General features: G+C 47.4%; 1 protein-coding gene across 17 annotated transcripts in view; it reads right to left on the reverse strand.

The window, feature by feature from the left end:
- ATPSCKMT (ATP synthase c subunit lysine N-methyltransferase) overlaps positions 1-18,201 on the reverse strand; it is a 240,347-nt gene extending 222,146 nt beyond the window's left edge. For 4 of the 17 annotated variants that reach the window (XM_059173646.1, XM_059173641.1, XM_059173644.1 and 1 more), the window contains exons 1-5: positions 18,152-18,201; positions 14,129-14,415; positions 10,887-11,024; positions 9,607-9,766; positions 9,315-9,365 (exon numbers count right to left, since the gene is read on the reverse strand). In XM_059173646.1, the coding sequence (XP_059029629.1) occupies positions 9,315-9,365; positions 9,607-9,766; positions 10,887-11,024; positions 14,129-14,415; positions 18,152-18,167 (652 nt within the window). In that variant the 5' untranslated portion in view covers positions 18,168-18,201. Of the gene's footprint in view, positions 1-1,097; positions 1,909-6,163; positions 6,593-6,628; positions 6,837-7,094; positions 7,184-9,314; positions 9,366-9,606; positions 9,767-10,886; positions 11,025-14,128; positions 14,416-17,667; positions 18,005-18,151 lie in introns of those variants that run through there. The other 13 variants (XM_059173650.1, XM_059173648.1, XM_059173652.1 and 10 more) reach the window with 11 other exon arrangements.
- Between the last annotated feature and the right edge of the window lie 252 nt (positions 18,202-18,453).

The raw sequence follows: 18,453 nt of genomic DNA on the forward strand, positions 1-18,453 counted from the left end.
CCGGGCAGGGAGCTCTAGTGGGTCCCTCTCCAGGTGCGCCCAGCCGGTCACAGGGCTGACAGCAGTGACAGGGAGGATAGGTGCTGACCACACTACTCACCTCCGGGCAGAATTCCTTCCTCAGAAAGAAACCGGGGGTTGCAGGGAAAGGATGGACCACAGCAGCCGAAACCCTGACACGTGCCCAGGACAGCCACACCGCTGACTTCTTTCAGAGAACGTCACACACTCTAACATTCACTCCCGTACCTGCGGGACTCGCTCTTCTAGAACACACGGGCCGTAAGATCAGAGGCCTCGAAGGTCTACTCACCGCTGAGTCAGAAAAGCTCATTACACGGCAGACACTTGGTAAATATTTGCTGAAGGAATGAGTGAGTGGCTGGGTCGCTGCTCATCTAAACGGCGATTATCAAGCGGATCAGTTTTAGTTCAGTGAAAAACGCTCTCACTTCCTCACTTTCGCAAACCTCTGTGAAGCCGGTTTGGACCTTAGGTGGCAGGTGTGTGCGATCGGGAGCTCCGTTCTTTCCCTTGACGCACAGGGATTCTTCGAGCCACCACTTAATACGAACGTCAGATACATGAAGCTTGCCTACCCACATTCAAAGGTTTTCCTTCACTGTTTTATCTAATCAGTCAAGTCTCTTCTCATAAATGAGAAATATTACATAAATGGCGGCTTTCAGAAAGTCAAGAAGTGACTAGCAGAAATAACCCCTAACTTCTGTGAATAAGCTTGCCTTTAATATCTAAAATAATGAACACCACTTCTAGATCAAAAACTTTGTGTTGTAAGTTTACCCAAAAAAGTCCCGTTCAGTGTATCATTATCCCAGTGGGTCCTTGGCCCCACAAGGGCAAGCCAGCGGTCCAGGGCCTCCTGCTGCTGGCCAGGCAGGGATGTGCTCCCAGGGCTGGCTGAGCCCCAAGCTCGCACCTGCTTATTTTACTATCATGTTCCTACCAATGACTCCCCTCTGCCATGAGCTTCTCTGAGCCCATCTCCTCAAACCTGAGACCCACCCATGCCGGCAGGTGTCCGACTGTATCATGACGCATGACACTGCCCATTACAGACACAGAACACCATTGACTGGAAGGTACAGCACCGTTTCAGAAATGTTCAAATGTGTGTCTCCACACACATGTGCACACACATGTACACATCTCCGACTCAATAAAATACAGTAATCCACTAGCCTTGGAACAAACTATTCCTAGTAAATGTTATAAAATATGAGGGCCTACGTCCTCTACAAAATTAGTTTTACCACAAAGTACAGAAAAGAAAGACCTAAATCCATAAATCTTAAGTATGAATCAACTTAGAGGAAACTGCAAATATTTGCTAACACACACACCCTCTTTAAAAAGTGTTTCTTTTCATCTATGGCATTAAATCATATTTTTTATAACGGGAAGGGCTGTTCACCCGTTCCTGCACGTGAATGCAATAGTCACTCATCCACGTTTTCATACGTCTGAGTGCCTGGAAGGGAAGAAGGCTACTTTTTTAAGTACAGCATGAAAATGGACTTTAAATCTACCTGCTGTTCTAACTTCTGTTTGTTTGGCAGAAGTTAAGGAAAGTAATAGTTTTTCATTCCATACTGAAGAAAAAATACACTCTTTGCTGAAGACACAGCTGGAAGTCTCTGTAAAATCAAAGACCACCAACACTCGGAAAATTGCGCTCAATAACGTCTCCATCTCCAGGATCGACTGGAAACGCACGGGTCTTCAGGGCCTCTTGCCTCTCACGGTGCTCACGTCGTAGGCCCACACGGTGTCCACGCCCTCCCCGGTGACGTGGTCTGGGGTCCAGCGAGGGAAAGGGAACCGGCAGGCAATGACTCTGGCGTCATCCTTAAGCTCCAGCGCAAGTTTCTCCTCCAGCTGCGGCATCTGGGCAGAACGACAGCTGTTACTTCAGTAAGCGGAGAGGTGGAGGGAAAGATTCCTAAAGGTTCTTTTGGATCTGAGTGCCTGGAAGTAGCTGCGCAAAAATTAGGAACTGTAGGGGCGCCTGGGTGCCTCAGTTGGTGAAGCATCGACCTTCGGCTCAGGTCATGACATCAGGGTCCTGGGATCGAGCCCTGCATTGGGCTCCTTGGTCAGCAGGGAGCCTGCTTCTCCCTCACCCTCTGCCTCTGCCCCCCACTCGTGCTCTTTCAATCTCCCTCTATCTCTCAAATAAAATCTTTTAAAAACGATTATTAACTGCATATAAGATCCCTTCGGGGCATAAATACATTACCAAATGATCCATTAAAACACAGAAGTCATATTAACAACAGGGGCACATGGATGGCTCAGTCAGTGTCCAACTAGACTCCAGCTCAGGTCACAATCTCAGGGTCATGAGACTGAACCCCCCCTCAGTGGGGAGTCTGAACCCCCCCTCAGTGGAGAGTCTGCTTCAGATTTTCTCTCTGCCTCTGTCCCATCCCCCTCAGGAGATAAAATAAAATGTGCTTATTTAAAAATAAATTAAAAAATGAAAAACAGCTTTAAATGATCGGCTCATCTAACATTTTAATCTACCCCGTCTCAACTATTTAACACATTTTCCCACATGTTTTAACATTTTGGAAATCAGGATACCTCTTACAGCTGACATCGTCTTAGAATTACAACCGGCGGTATTTTTTTTCTTTTTCAATGGCAATGGTACATCCTAAAATTAACAGCGTCTAGACTCAGTGAAATATGGTTCTGCTAAATTAGACCATGAAACAATATGCTCATTCTACTAACTTGAAATACAATGAAGTATTTCATAATTCTTCAAAATTTATCTATAACGCACAACTTCTTCATCGTCAACATGACTTATAAAAAGTAAAACCCTGTGATGTACCACTTTTGTATCCGTTGATTACCAATCTACCTGCCCCAAGTATTGACCCTGTAATTGTATCAGCAAATTAACAACCGATTAAAAACTGATCTTCTAATCTTACCACCTTTACCTCCTAAGACTACTTTTTCACTTCTGTGATTGTGAAAGAATTTCAAATGTACAGCAAAGTCGCAAGACTAGAACAAAGGATTCCTGTCTGTTTTGCCCCGGGCTGACCGGTTTTAAACAGCTCATCAGATTCGCCCCCGTCCTCTGTGGATACTTTTCCTAAACCACTTGGGAAGAGTCTGCATACAACATGCCCCTCGACTCCTCGGGACTTCCGTATTCCTAAGACACAGCCCCAGCTCAGTTACAAATTTGGAAAATGTAAGGCTGTATTCCAGTAGTCATGGCAATAGCCTTCCTACTTTGCCAAACGTCCCGATAACGTCCTCTGTGACACTTTCCCCCGAGGCCACGCTGCGTTTAGCTGTTACGCGTCCTTAGTCTATTTCCCTGGGACAATTCTCCTATCTTCCTGTCTCTGATGACATCTTGAGGACGGCGGGCCAGTGAGTCACCCGTGGTCCTCCCCTCGGGTTCTCCTGTCGTCTCCCCGCCTCCGGCTCAGGACTCAGCACATGCATCTTGGGCAACGCCCTACAAGTGGGGCTGGGAGCTTCTCAGGGCCCTGTTGTCAGGTGCCCATGGGGACCTTCTGCTTTGAGAGTGACAGTCACCACCCAGTTACGGTGACAGGTGCTATCTCCGCAGTGGGGTTACCAATTTCCCCTTATAACGAATAATTTGTCGGAAGTAGCTCGAGATGATGTCAATATCCTGCTTCCCACTGAACTGTCCCTCACTAGACGTAGCCCTCGTCCTGGTTCTGGCCCACGTTCATTTTCACTAGTTGGTGGCAAAGTGGCAAATTTGCTGATTCCGTCATTTCTTCTAGACCGAGAGTCGGCATTCTACTACAAGGAAGAGCTCTCCCTCTTCTCCACCTGTGTGCCGACTGCCGGTACATATGAGCGCCTCGATGCCTGCTCTGTTCAAGGGGTTCTAATCTACCATCATTCTTGTTTCTTCCGATGCTCAGCCTGTCCCAGTCTGGCCCGGGCAGCCACCTCAGGCTGGCCTCTCTCCCCCCTGGATGTCCCCCAACAAGCATTCTGAACTCTTCCTCGTATCGGGACTCCACAAAATGCCCCAGATTTCTGTATCACTCCCCCTCCTCAGCCCTCAGACCTGCCGCCTCTCCGACATCCCGGGCTCCTCTAAATGGGAAATGGTATCTTGAAACCAAGATCTGAGCAAAAACGAATCCCTTTAAAACTAACCAAATAAATCAAGACAAACAAATCAATAGTCCTTCTACAAAGACTTTATTCCTGACCCATATCTTTAAAAAGTGGCTTCGGGAAAGTCCTCCATGTGACCTCCGGCTAGAGTGAGCCAAATCTCCTGATTCTTCATGACAATTAATACCAAGATAACCAAGAATAAATTCCATTACGGACGGGATATTTCTACTCTTTTCACAGCCAATAAAAGATTTCTTTAAAAAAAAAAAAAAAAGTTTTGTTCCTCAAGGGAAAAATGAATTAAGCAAAGAATGAGACAATACGTGTTTTTCCAAAATATCAGAGGGGTTTCTTACGGTAATTTTGTTCATCAAAAGGATCATTGTAAACGTATTCATGTTATCGTTATTATTTTCTCTTTTACAGTTTCTTTTATTTCCCGGTGACTGTCATATGCTAAGTCAAGATAAACCTACAAATGAAAGGAGCTATTTCAACAGTAAGAAATTAACTGAGTCAATCACACATAAATATGCAATGAACCTGGGTTTCGATATCACACACAAAGAGAGGCAGTGATGTGTCATGTCTGTCTAATGGAATTCAAAATTATTCGTACAATTAGAGGCTTCAAAGCGACACGAACTCATCATATTCCAATTACAACTTCAAAACTTTAAACGTCAGTTGAAACCAGCTCAACGATGTAAGACCAAACAGCCATGCCCATGAGCAGCTCCCGAGCCAAGCGACAGCTCCCTCCTCCCTAGAATACTGGCTTGGCTTGGCCTCTAGGGTAACCCCCAACCCTCTGGGCCTTCCTCCTGCCCAACTCCTCCTCTCGAGGCTTTACGGGGCACCCCTCCTGTGTCAGAGGCCAGAGTTCAGGCCTTGCCCAGCTCTGCCCCCTCCCCGGGGGAACCTCGGCCACTCTGGCTTCAGCAACTTCTGGGAGCTGAGGCCAGTCTCCAGCCCCTCCTTCCTGAGCCCCAGGTCCCCCTCTACCCACCACTGCCAGCCTCAGAGCTCCACACACACCTCAGCCTCCCCGGTCTTTCCCCTCCGGGATCTGCCTGCACCTTCCCCCGCTCAGCGACAACTGCCAACTTGCAGTTGCTCCGGCCCAAATCCTGGGCGAAGGGCTCCTCCGGCTTGCCCGCCCCACACTGGCCATGCCCATGCTTCCTCTTGGTTTCATCTTCCCGACGCATACAGAACCTGCCCGCCTGTATCAGCTTCTGCACACCGGCACGAGCCAACCACACCAGCCGCGGGGCCACCCGCAGGAGCTCCTAACCTGTCACCCGGCTCCCACCCACGTCCGTGTCCACACAGCAGCCTCGGGCCCTTTGCCCCCAGGCGGTCCTCCGCGCCTCTGCTCAAAGCCACCAGGGCTCCCGCATCCGACAGCACAGTGTCCTTACTGCCCCGCCCAGAGCTCCTCTCTGACGCCACCTCTCCCTGCTCCCGCCACACCCACCGCCCTGCTGCCGCCGGAACCCAAGGGGCACCCAGCCCTGGGCACCTCTGCGGGTGGCTCTGCCTGGCACGTTCCCCAAACCTCCATGTGGCCCCTTTCCAGGGACATGATCTCTGTCCCTCCCTCTCCTGCTTTACTCCACCCACTTAGCCCTTAGCACCCACTAAGCCCACTTAGCACTTAGCCATCTTGTCGGACACTTTTTTTTAAGTTTTTTTTTTCTTTTTTTTTTTTAAATAAGCTCCATGCCCACTGCGGAGCTCGAACTTACAACCCTGAGACAAAAGTCGCATGCTCTGCTGACCAAGCCAGCCTGGCGCCCTCTACACAGGGACCTCATTTAATATCTGCTCTCCCCACGGGCATCTAGGCACCTCGGGGCCGGGATGTCCCTCTTGCTCACTGACTAAAGGATCCCAAGTGATCAGAGAACGGCACTTTGCAGCACCGAATAAATACTTGTCGAATGAATGAACAAAGGACACATGATCCCATCGTGAATCATTTTTTTTTTAAGAATTTGTTTATTTATTTGACAGAAAGAGATCACAAGTAGGCAGAGAGGCAGGCAGAGAAAGAGAGGAGGAAGCAGGCTCCCCGCTGAGCAGAGAGCCCGATGTGGGACTCGATCCCAGGACCCTGGGATCATGACCTGAGCTGAAGGCAGCGGCTTAACCCACTGAGCCACCCAGGCGCCCCCCCCCCACGTCGTGAATCATTTATCTTCATCAGAACATGATGATAACATTTACGTTCATCAGTTCACATCTTGAGTCGTAATTAAAATTAGTCCTTGGGACGCCTGGGTGGCTCAGTTGGTTAAGCAGCTGCCTTCGGCTCAGGTCATGATCCCAGCGTCCTGAGATCGAGTCCCGCATCGGGCTCCTTGCTCCACGGGGAGTCTGCTTCTCCCTCTGACTCTGCCTTCCACTCTGTCTGCCTGTGCTCGCTCTCCCTCTGAAAAATAAATAAATAAAATCTTTAAAAAAAATAAAAATTAAAAAAAAAATTAAAAAAAATAAAATAAAATTAGTCCTTGAAGTTATGAAATTCAATACCCCACCACCAAGTGTCCTTACTGGGTAGGATTTTCTCATGCCACAAGTACTCCCTGAGTCGCCGCTCTGTGCTGGTGCGGCCATGCTGGGGGTAAGCTCGCTCTGGAACTTCCGTCGCAGTGCCCGCGGCCAACCTGCCAAGGCTACCGTGTAAAGAGATGTGTGATAACTCACCCCGGAGAAGGGAACAGGCAGCCAGTGGATAGAAAATCAGGGCACTGGGGTTTGTCTCACGAGGCAATGAGGGATGACTTCCTGAGGAAAGGACACCTGACAGGTGAGTGGTCAGGAGGCGCTCACCAACTGGGGGTCAGGAGGCGCTCACCAACTGGGGGTCAGGAGGCACTCACCAACTAGGGCCAGAGCTGGGGGGACCGAAGCTGGGGAAGAACACGACTCACACTGCAGATCCAAGAGCCAAGAGAAGGACAGAGCACTGACGCGCAGAGAGCGGAGGGAAGCAGGGGCCACGCTGCACCATGCCTCGGACCTGGTAGAGCCGCCATACCTTATCCTCGCTGCTTTTTTAAGCAGTTAAGATGTCCCAGGTGGGTTTCACCCAAGGACAAGACCTGTTTCACATCTGAGTAGAGGAGCAGGGCTACAGTTAGCCGTGGTCATCTACCACGCCCGGTGCATCTGCCAGGCCCGGATCAGAGTCCTCACCTCTGTTGGGTGGGAGCCACAAAAGCACAGAGCTGGTAGGAACCACTGGTGTGCTATCGGAAGCGGGACAAGGACCGCTAACAGCAGGCTTCTACCTCTCCAGTTTCCTAAGCATCCTCCAGGCTCCCCCGTGGCCTTCATGTGGCTTGGCTGCCACAGGGAACACAGGTGTCACACAGGATCCGTCAAGCCATGTCACTATGCCGACCAATGCCCAGATAAGGGAAGTGCGCTTCCTTGAAGACGGCCCCATTAGGGCTCCCCAGACTCTGGGGAGCAGAGCTGGCCCCCTGACCCACCGGCTGGCACTTTCCCTCTTCCCCTCCACAGCCTCCACGTAGGCAAGGCTCCGTGAGGGTTAAAAGCAGGGCCCTGCACCCACGAAAGAGTCCCCACGGGTCCTGTGAACACGCTCCCTGGTGGGAAACTGGCTGAGTCCCTCTCAGCCCACAGTACGTGGCTGTCCTATGTTTTCAGCTGCTCCCCCTTTTTTCTTGGGAACAGGGAGATGCCACAAGGTGTTTATTTGAAGTTTCCTCTGCGTACAGGAAAATGGACAGTAACTGCAAAAGCATTCATCAAAAACACAGGCCTCTTATTTCCTGAGTGAAGAGCTCCAAAAACTTATAACACTCAAACATGGTAGGGCGCACACGGAGCTGGAGCCTATAGGCCACGTGGCGATGACGTGCGCACACCCCCAGGCCACTGCTGCCCACCCCACCCCCCGCCACCCTGGGGCGGAGCTGCTGTGGCTGCGTAAGCCCACACCTCAGGCCACCACCGGCCGGCCTCGCAGGATGGCACAGAAGTCATGGTAAACATCACCTCTCCCTTTAAATAAAGCGTGCAACTCAAATTAAATCTGTTTTCCCCAAAATGCTGCCCAAACACCATCAGGAGGAGCAGGTAACCATCAAAGGCCAGGACAATGCTAAGACCCCAAAGAGTTCCTTTAAAATGACAACGGATCACGCCCCTTTGCGCTGCTGTAACAAGAGGGTGAACATCCACGTTTTGTCTTAATTTGAGCTTACTGAGAATTCCAAACATATAGAATCCTGCTACTTTCAAGCACATGTAACAACAGTACTTCCAAATTGACTTTAAAAAAAAACACAGAAGTGGCATTGTCCTGAAGTTCCTGATCGTTAGGATAACGCTCCCAAGCACTCAGCCATCTTCTACAAAAAGCTGTAACTAAGGAAAAAAAAATAACACAAAAAAGCTAAATTCCCCTTTTTTTTTAATATTACAAACTACACATACCAGTCATATTGTGGCATTTCAGCAAACACCCAATTTTGCCACGATTATTATGGCGACAATTACAGACCCTGAAAAGTCAAATGGATTTCTCTCTGCGGTCTGTGAACCAACAATTACAATAAGAGTGTCCTATCCTGGTCATCTTTCCAAAAGCTAAGTTTGGAGCCGTTTACAACACGATGCCGTGGTATTTCCACTTTGTAAAGGGTATAATCTAAGTTAGCTACAAATCAGTCAGATGAGGCCAACCGAAACTAGCCGCCGCTCGCAGGCCCTGGAAACTGCCTCCCTACAAGATCAGAGGAAGGATCGACTCGAAGGAACGTGTCATTAACTCTCCCAAGTGACTTCGGCTGGCTGTTAGGTGAGCAACCACGGAAATCGGCCACCACATTAGACACCGGGAGCTCATAAAGCAGTTTCCAGATTGGAGTTTTTAGGGCTTAGGGAGATCATTGAGAATTTTATCTGAGGCCAAAGTTTTAACGACATGACTGACTCTTCTACGATTAAACTTTTAAGGCCCCGAGGTACTTCGTCAAGCCCGTGAAGTGAAATCCGACGTCCCCCAGACTTTTGGGGTGGGCCCCAGGTGGGCCGGCGGCCACACAGAAGTGGCCTGTCAGTGCTGGCCAGTCTGCTCAGGACCTAAAGCCAACCAACCAGGGGCAGGGCCGCACACTCACCATCTGAGGCACTCCGAAAACAATGATGTTCGAGTACTGCGAGAAAGTAACCTAGAGGAGAGGGAGATTGATGCGCACGTTAGTTTTAAAAGGCCAACATCAAGCTGAACGTTTGTTTCTAAAGGACCAATTCCCCATTTCGTCCAACGGCAGGTTTCTACAGAGAGTGGCTCCTTGTGAGATCTCACGAGAAGCCACGTTCCTGCTTCTGTTAATCCGACCCACTGCCGCTGTCCAAAGACCTCCCTAAGTCACTGCTGTCACCCTCAGGGATGCTCCCGGCAGGGCCTACCAGGGGTCATCTGTCCGAAATTCCAGTGACTCGTCCAGGGACCAGTTGGTGGCCGTGTGGTTGGCCTCAGCCACCTGTGCCCTGATGCACACGTCCTCCCCTGCTCCACCATACGCCGAATGGGCTCAGCAGGAACATGGGACGTCGGACATGCACCTGTCTGTGACACGAGCCATCTTAAGATTCTAGGCCCCCTCCTCTTCTCTAAAAGACTAAGTAAAAAATGGAATAAAATGATCTTTAGTTGAAAAACTGGGGGAAAAGTGCTTTGCCAGTCAAAATTCTTATTACCCAATAAAAGTCTTATCTACTCTATAGAGGGATCGTTTATGCATAGACAGTCTAAAAAACAATGCAAGCAAAACTCAAGTGAATTTTTATAAGCTACTGATGACAACATTACAATGGGAAATTCTTATTTAAGAAAAAGCATTTCATGGAGCAATTCTAAAGCAAAATTACAGGACTTTTTTTTTAGAGTACAAATAAACTTGAAGTAACTTATACATTATGAAGACCAGAAAGAACCATGACAATGTAATCAGGGGATTCTTTTTGGGGGGGGGGGGGATTCTCTCTTTTGCACTCATCTCTGTCTCTCTGTAGACAAACAGCCACACACAAAAACACACCTCTGTGTACGCACACACTTGCACACATGCACACAGGGTCTACCATTTACCAAGAAGGCCATTAACAAGTTAATTCCTGAATGATAATTCATAAGATTTCCAAATGAAATAAATATCTCATCATTTTGTAACGGATAGAAAGGAAAACTTTTTAATTGAGCAAATTCTTAGAATTCACATGACCTATCGGGTCTAAGACCTTAAGCTTCTACTCTGAAAGTGTTAACGTGTAAATCTATCAATTTAAAAAGTGTTCACAGGGGCGCCTGGGTGGCTCAGTGGGTTAAAGCCTCTGCCTTCGGCTCAGGTCATGATCCCAAGGTCCTGGGATCAAGCCCCACATCAGGCTCTCTGCTCAGCAGGGAGCCTGCTTCCTCCTCTCTCTGTCTGCCTCTCTGCCTACTTGTAATCTCTGTCTGTCAAAAAATTAATAAATAAATAAATAAATCTTTAAAAAAAAAAAAAACCTCATGGTTTAAAAAAATAAAATAAAATAAAAATAAAAAGTGTTCACATTTCATGATGCTGAGATATACACTTGTATCTTAACTGTTTTTCTTTTAATACATCCTCAGTTTTTAATCATACTAATTGCGAATTACAAAGTTTTGGTTGGCATTTTCTAGGCGCATTCTCTGCCTCACATACCTTCCATAAGTCTGAAATATAAAACTGGGCGGAGTCCTGCACCCCTTCTCTCCAAGCACGGTATCTGGAGTACCAAACCAGCCATGGGTTTAATTCATAACCAACGGCTCTGAATCCTGCTTTTGCAGCTGCTATCACCTGCAAAAAGAGGTGTTTATTCAAGGTAAGAAGAAAAACATCAACCTACTGAATGGAAGATCTCTGCAAATGACATCCAATAAGGGGTTAGTATCCACAATATGTAAAGAACTTAGACAATTCAACATCAAAAACAACAAATAATCCAATTAAGAATGGGCAGAAGACTTGAAGAGACATTTCTCCAAAGAAACGTGCAAAATGGCCAACAGACACATGAAGGATGTTCAACATCACTCACCATCGGGGAAATGCAAATCAGAACTACAATGAGATACCACCTCGCACTCGTGAGAATGGATCCAGTCAAATACACAAGAAACAAGTGTCGGTGACAACGTGGAGAAAAACCCTCATGTACTATGCGTGGGAATGTGAATTTGGTGCAGCCTCTGTAAAAAAGTATGGATGGCCCCCCAAGAATTAAAAACAGAAATACCATACAAGCCAGTAGTTCCACTACTGGGTATCTACCCAAAGAACATGAAAACACTAATTTGAAAAAATACATGTACCTCTATGTTTACCGCAGCATTATTTACAATTGCCGAATTATGGAAGCAGCCCCAGTGTCCAGTGATAGATGAAGGGATAAAGAAGCCAGGGTGTATATACATATACGCAATGGAATATTACTCAGCCATAAAAAAGAATGAAATCTTGCCATTTGCAACAAATGGATGGATCTAGAATGATATGATACTAAGTGAAATAAGTCAGAGAAAGACAAATACCCTATGATTTCACTCATATGTGGAATTTAAGAAACAAAACAAATGAACAAATGTAGGAACAAACAAAAAAACCAGACTCTTAAATACAGAGAATAAACTACTGGTCCCCAGAGGGGAGACAGGCAGGGGGATGGGTGAACTAGGTGACGGGGATTAATGGTGCGCTATCATGATGAGCACGGAGTCACACGAACAATTGTTGAATCACTGTATTGTACACCTAAAACTAATGTAACACTGTATGTTAACTATACTGTAATTTAAAAAATAAACTTAGAATTTTTTAATTAATTTATTTTTTAAAAAAAAGAAAAACAGCAACTTAACGTGCCCCACTGATAGGACTACTTCCTATTTTTGGTCTATAATCACAAAATGTCCAATCAAAAGGCACTTCTTTTGTTAAAAAAGCCATTTAAAGATAGATCTCTGAAACTATGTAGCTTTGCAGACAAGACAATGCTGACTTAAACTCAGTTTTCATGTTTTTGTTGAAGATTTCACCAGGAGCACCACCACCGTCAGGTTTGCTCTGGACAGAGCATTTCTGGATCGGCCAACCCCTACCTCCGCCCAACGAGCAGTCCCTGGTAGCCCAGCATCCCTCTCCGTCAGTGACAGCAGAGCAGCGGGAAAAACGAATCAGCGAGGAGAATGTTTTGTGAACTAGCTCTAATCTGAGACCAAAATGAACTGTCAGGGGCACCTGGGTGGCTCAGTGGGTCAAGCTTCTGTCTTCGGCTCAGGTCATGATCTCAGGGTCTTGGGATCGAGCCCCGCATCGGGCTCTCTGCTCAGCAGGGAGCCTGCTTCCCCCTCTCTCTCTCTGCCCGCCTCTCTGCCTACTTATGACCTGTCAGTGAGAACCTGCAACTACTTACACACTTTCTTAGTACTTAAAGACTGTTCACCCCAAGTTGAAAACAGGTAAAAGTAAAAGGGAAGGAGTCACAATACAGTCGACTGCAGAGGGCTACAGGCCTCTGTAAGCTGAGGACAGTGGGCGGGTCCTGCGGTCCCTGCTCATTCTCTCTTCCCACCACTCCTCGAGGGAGCATCCCAAAGGAGCTGTCCACCCACAGTAATTTCTCTCGTTAACTATAGTGTTACCCCCTTAAGGAGAAAAGGAAACCACAAAGATACTGCTCAGATGGGTAAAGCATTCCTAACTGGGTTGGGGGTTTTTTAAGATTTTATTCATTTATTTGACAGAGAGATCACAAGTAGGCAGAGAGGCAGGCAGAGAGGAAGGGGGAAGCAGGCACCCCGCCGAGCACAGAGCCCGATGTGGGGCTTGATCCCGGACCATGGGATCATGACCTGAGCTGAAGACAGAGGTTTTAACCCACTAAGCCACCCAGGCGCCCCCATAACTGGGTTTTAAAACTTCCTCCTGATTCACAGATATACCTCTTGATTTCCTAAAAACAAACATTTTTATGTTCTAAATATGCTTATGTTTTAGCCTCATCCTGGCTATCTGGGTCATCAGGAAGGCATGGCAAGGTCCATGCTCCAGGGGGTGGTAAAAGGAGTCACGCCCCAGCTGGTCTCCAACCAAATGTTTCCAGAACAGGAGCTTGACTACTGCTATCCTCACTTTCCGAGTCATCCCTGGATGGGGATGGTGCCACCATGCCCATGGAGGGACATGCTGGGGACACCCGCTGGCCAGTGGCCTCGAATCTTACTTATAGGTTCTCCGCTGGAGTCAGGGAGCTGAGATCACTCAAAGTCTGATCTCTGGGTAAGTGAGGGTTAATGCACTGGCTCTTTGCCATTTTAACTCTACATTACCCCACAGAAACCATTATAATGTATAAACAAAGACAAGTATAGAAGCAAATGTCTATGTTAAACTACAGGGCTCCATGTTTCCTCTAATTAACACCACTTCTCCTGGCCCGGGTTTTTTTATTGGAAAATTTCGTAATTACCCATTAATTGCTCCTTTTTACCTGGCAAATCTACAGAGCACTTCCCCCTTCAGAAAAATTAAATCTGAGAAAAATAAATTCCAGTTCATGCTGGAGGGTTTGAGAGTTCAGCCAAACACACAAAATAAATGACAACTTTACTAAACTGTCCGATTTAGCAGGTCCTGGCATAAACCTCGTAAATGAGGTGAAGCTGGGACGGGCTGGATGGTGCTGGGGACTGTGGGGGGCACGTGTGACGAGTACTGGGTGTGAATCGCTAAATTCGACTCCCGAAACCAATACCACAATCTGTGTTAACCAACTAGAATTTAAACAAAAACTAGATACAAGAAAGAAAGAAAGAAAGAGAGAGAGAGAAAGAGAAAAAGAAACGAAGCAGGAATTTTAAAACCTCTAGTTCAAAACCTTCAAGTGTCTCAGCATAACTTACAATACGCCCGTCGCCACTGCCAATGTCGACCAGGGATCCTGTTCTGCAGTGCAACATTTTCACAACATTTTCAATCTGCTTCGTAGTTGCAGGTACAAAAGGCAGACAAATTTTTCGGAGGGCTGGCGTTAGAAATGGTGTGGCCACGGCGTACACGGCCACCAGCGTCCCGCCCACAATCCCGGTAAATAAGAACCCCCAACTGCTTCTCTTTGAACCGTCGGCTCCGCAACTTGCAGCTGGGACACATCGTGACTCGTTTTCTTCAAGGACTGCTGGGGGTGCACCTAGATGGAAAGCAAGCAGGAAACAGGTACATCACCCCAATCTGAAATCCAAGGTAGTTTTTTTTTCTACAATTCTTTCTGACAAACTCATACTGTTTAAAGGATGATTTAGCTAAACACAATCTAAATTACAGAGGTAGGATTCCATGAGTTCTAAATTCCATCAACTAAACTGAAGCTTTTCTGAGAAAATGGTCCAGTTCTAATGGGAGACTAACTAAAATCTTTTCTTTCCAACTTACTAATTTTTTTTTTTTTTTAGTCTTTCTTTGAAAAAAATGTATTCGGGCGTCTGGATGGCTCAGTCAGTTAAGCAGCTGCCTTTGGCTCAGGTCATGATCTCAGGGTCCTGGGTTCAAGTTCCGCATCAGGCTCCCTGCTCAGCCTCTCCCCTTCCTCCCGCGTGTATGCACACACGCTTTCTCTCAAATAAATAAATAAAACCAAAAAGAAAACAATGTATTCATTCCTCTCTAGCATATTATGAATTTAATAAAAACACACATTAATAGAGATGTTAACCATGAACTCCATATTTTCATAGTTTAGAACAAAACTTCACGAGTAAGTATTACAATGTCTAATTACCACCCTATTTCCAATAAGATACACAGATTCCACATCCAACTTGGTTAGGTGTCTACACTGCAGATGCACTAATACCAGTGTCAAATAACAGGAGACCAAAATCTGGTTTCACCAAAAAAAAAAAAAAAAAAAAAAAAAAGTATGGTAATAGAAAGATTTTGGAAGAAGATCCGAAAAGAACAAATGATAAAATCATTTCAATCCACCAGTGTGGAATAAAGCAAGCTCCATCCAGTCACTTGAACACAGAAACAAGTGAAACCTGAAATACACTCCTCCTGAGTTTTACCCTTTAAAATAGTCTTAAGAGGAACTCAAGTTCCCAGGACTGAAACTGATTTGAAAGTGATTTTGAAATTGATTACAGAGGGCCCAGCATAGCAAGTAAGAGCATGACCCCCAGGTGAGGATCTGGGCTCTGCACCTGACTACTGGTATGACCCTTCACCTCTGGGAACTTTGCTTTTCTCATCTGTAACATGGGGATTACATGGTCACTGCAGATTAAGCGAATGGATGCAAGCGACACACCCAAAACACGGCTTGGCACATGCTGACCGTGTCCAACGCTGGCTATGTGCTGAACCCTACAGGGAACAAAGCCACCCAGAAGCAGCTCCCAGTCTAGTAGAGAAGAGAGGGCCCAAAACACAGGAATCATAGGAAACAGAAGACAGTAAGGGGGGGAGAACAAGAGATTCTTATCATTTGAAGACGTTAACATCCATGGTTTCAGGAATTAGTAAGCGATTCTAAAGGCCCATTGAATTAGTTTCCCAATGCTGCAGTGAGAAATCTTAGAGAGTTAAAGTAACCCGTACTTATTATCATACAGGTCAGGAGGTCGGATACCTGAAATGCGTTGGCAGCACTGGGTTCCTTCTGGAGGCTCTAGGGTAGGATGGATTTGGTTGCCTTTTCCAGCATCTAGAAGCCACCCACAGTCCCTAGCCAGTGGCCCCACATCACCCCAACCTCTGCATCTATCAGGATACCTGACTCCCCACCTCCCTTTTCTTTATAGGGATCATTGTGAGGACACTGGGTCCACCCAGACAAACCAGAATAATCTCCCCATCTGAAGCCCTAACAACATCCCATTTATAAATTCTCTTGTGTACTATATTCACAGGTTCCAGAGAGTCGGACATGGATCTGGGCGGGGGGAGCCTCTGCCTACCACACCCGTGAAATACGGTGATCTGTTACAACTTGTGAGGTACGGAGGTGAACACATGACACACGAAAAGCTGGCCTGCTGCAGTGAGTCACTGCTCAAGGCCACTGACCAAACACCAGCCTCTCACCAACAGAGAGGAGCTTTGCTCTTGACACCTGAGGTCCTCTAAAGTGAGTTTTAAAACTGGTTTCACAATGGAAAGCCAACTCAGAAACAAGAACAAGAGTCTCCTGCTGGTGCTAGAAATAAGATAAAATTAAGATAATGAAGGTGATGGCGTTTACCAGAAAGCAGGAGTTTGAAGTACATTTGCAGTTAGACTTTTCAGCATCATATGGAGGACTTTACATGCTATAGTAAATAGACATGCATTTGATTGTTTCTTAAAAAGTCAGAGTACCATCTGCCAGACCTCTGCAAAATTACACTGTCGGTATTCCGATTATACAGCACAGTGGTTAAAAGGGTTTGAGTCATAAATTTCTGGAGTCACAGAACTTAACAAGTGTGTAATATTGGATAAGTTTTGGCCAAGGCTCAGGCTTTCGCCTATAAAATTCAGAAATAAGAGTGTCCTCATGGGATTATTGGAATAAATAATAATGCATATAAGACACTTAATGCTCTAAGTAAGAGAGTTATAAGTGATGACTGTTAGCTGCTGTTACTGTTAGTGTCAGTACTATGGGTGCGGGGGGAGCTCCATAGTTTTTAACAGCTTCATATACTATACAATGTGCCCATTTAACACACAAACTTCAAAGGTTTTCAGTATATTCATAGATATGTGTAACCATCACCAACGTAAATTCTAGAACATTCTCATCCCCTCAAGAAGAAACCCCTTAACCTTTAGCTATCACCACCCCCGCCCCCTTCACAGCTTAGCCCTAAGCACCACTCATCTACTTTCTGACTCTACAGAGTTTCTGGAATTTCACGGGAGTGGAATCATACAGCATGTGCTCTTTTGTCACTGGCTACTTTCACTTAGCGTGTTTTCAGGATCCATGGATTAGGACAGCAGACCCTTGAAACAACACGGGTTTAAGCTGCACAGATCCTCATAAGCATGTATTTTTTTGAATACACTATTGTAAACATTTTCTCTTGTGACTTTAATAACATCTTTTCTCTAGGTTACTTTATTGTAAGCATACAGTATGCGATACGTATAACAAAACACGGAAACTGGCTTCATATCAACGTATCAGCAAAGTTTTGGGGGAATCAAAAGTCGCACATGCATTTTCTGCACATGGGGTCTGACTCTACAGGTTTAGACCGCACGGGTGCCCCTAACCAGCGCGACTGTTCAAGGGTCACTGTACTTTTATCACTTCCTATGCCTGAACCTAACCCTATGAAGTACGAGGTCATGACCAGTACCCTGAAGAGGCAGAAGGGATTTCGAGGACAGAGTACTAGCAAGACAGAGTCAAGAGCGGGACCTTAGCGCGGGGCTGTGCAAACTTGCTTCCTACCGAATGTCTCACGTTGCCCGAGTTACTCTTTGTGCAAAATGGGAATTTCTTCAGCAAACACTTAGACAGAACGTGCGAAGGGCCAGGCACTGTTCTCCCTGAACCCTTCCCGGAGCTGTGCCGGGTACAGTCACTACAGCCTTTTTTGCAGGCAAGGGAACGGAGACACAAAGCGGTTGTCACCCCGAAGCCCCAGCTCGCCGTCAGCGGCCGCGCGGCAGGCTTCGCACCCAGCGTGACTCGCGGGCACAACTCAGAACACCGTGGGGCACAGCCGGCGGAGCTGCTCGCCCCGAAGCGCCCCGGACAGCGCCCGGCAGCGGCATGCGGGTACCAGCGAGCGCCCCGCGCTCCCCCGGTTCCCACTCCCGCCCGGCCCGGCCCGGCCCGCCCCGCCCCGGCCCGCGGGGTGCTCTGCAGCCCGCCAGCCCCACGCGGGGCCCGCAGCCGCCACCCCTGCCGCCCGCCGCCCCAGCCGGCTCACCGCCTCCTCCCTCCATCGCGAGACTTCCTGCGTGTCCGGGAGGGGGGCGGAGACGGAGGCGGGGTCGGGGGGGGGCGAAGAGAGAGGGATTCCGGGCGGGCTCTACCATCGTCCCGGAGCCGGGGTGGGACGGAGGGACAAAGTAACGCTAGAAAGAAACGAGTCCTCGTTGGGGACCCACTACCCAGAAACGCTCCATTGTACAGCTCTGCCAAATGAGTTCCATCTCCTCTCGGCTTGTGGGTTTTAACTTCCCGCCCGTGTCTTCGACCCCCCCCCCACGCTTCCTGAGTGATTGAAGT

The sequence above is a fragment of the Mustela lutreola genome, chromosome 5 (genome assembly GCF_030435805.1).
Source record: "Mustela lutreola isolate mMusLut2 chromosome 5, mMusLut2.pri, whole genome shotgun sequence".
Taxonomy (NCBI): domain Eukaryota; kingdom Metazoa; phylum Chordata; class Mammalia; order Carnivora; family Mustelidae; genus Mustela; species Mustela lutreola.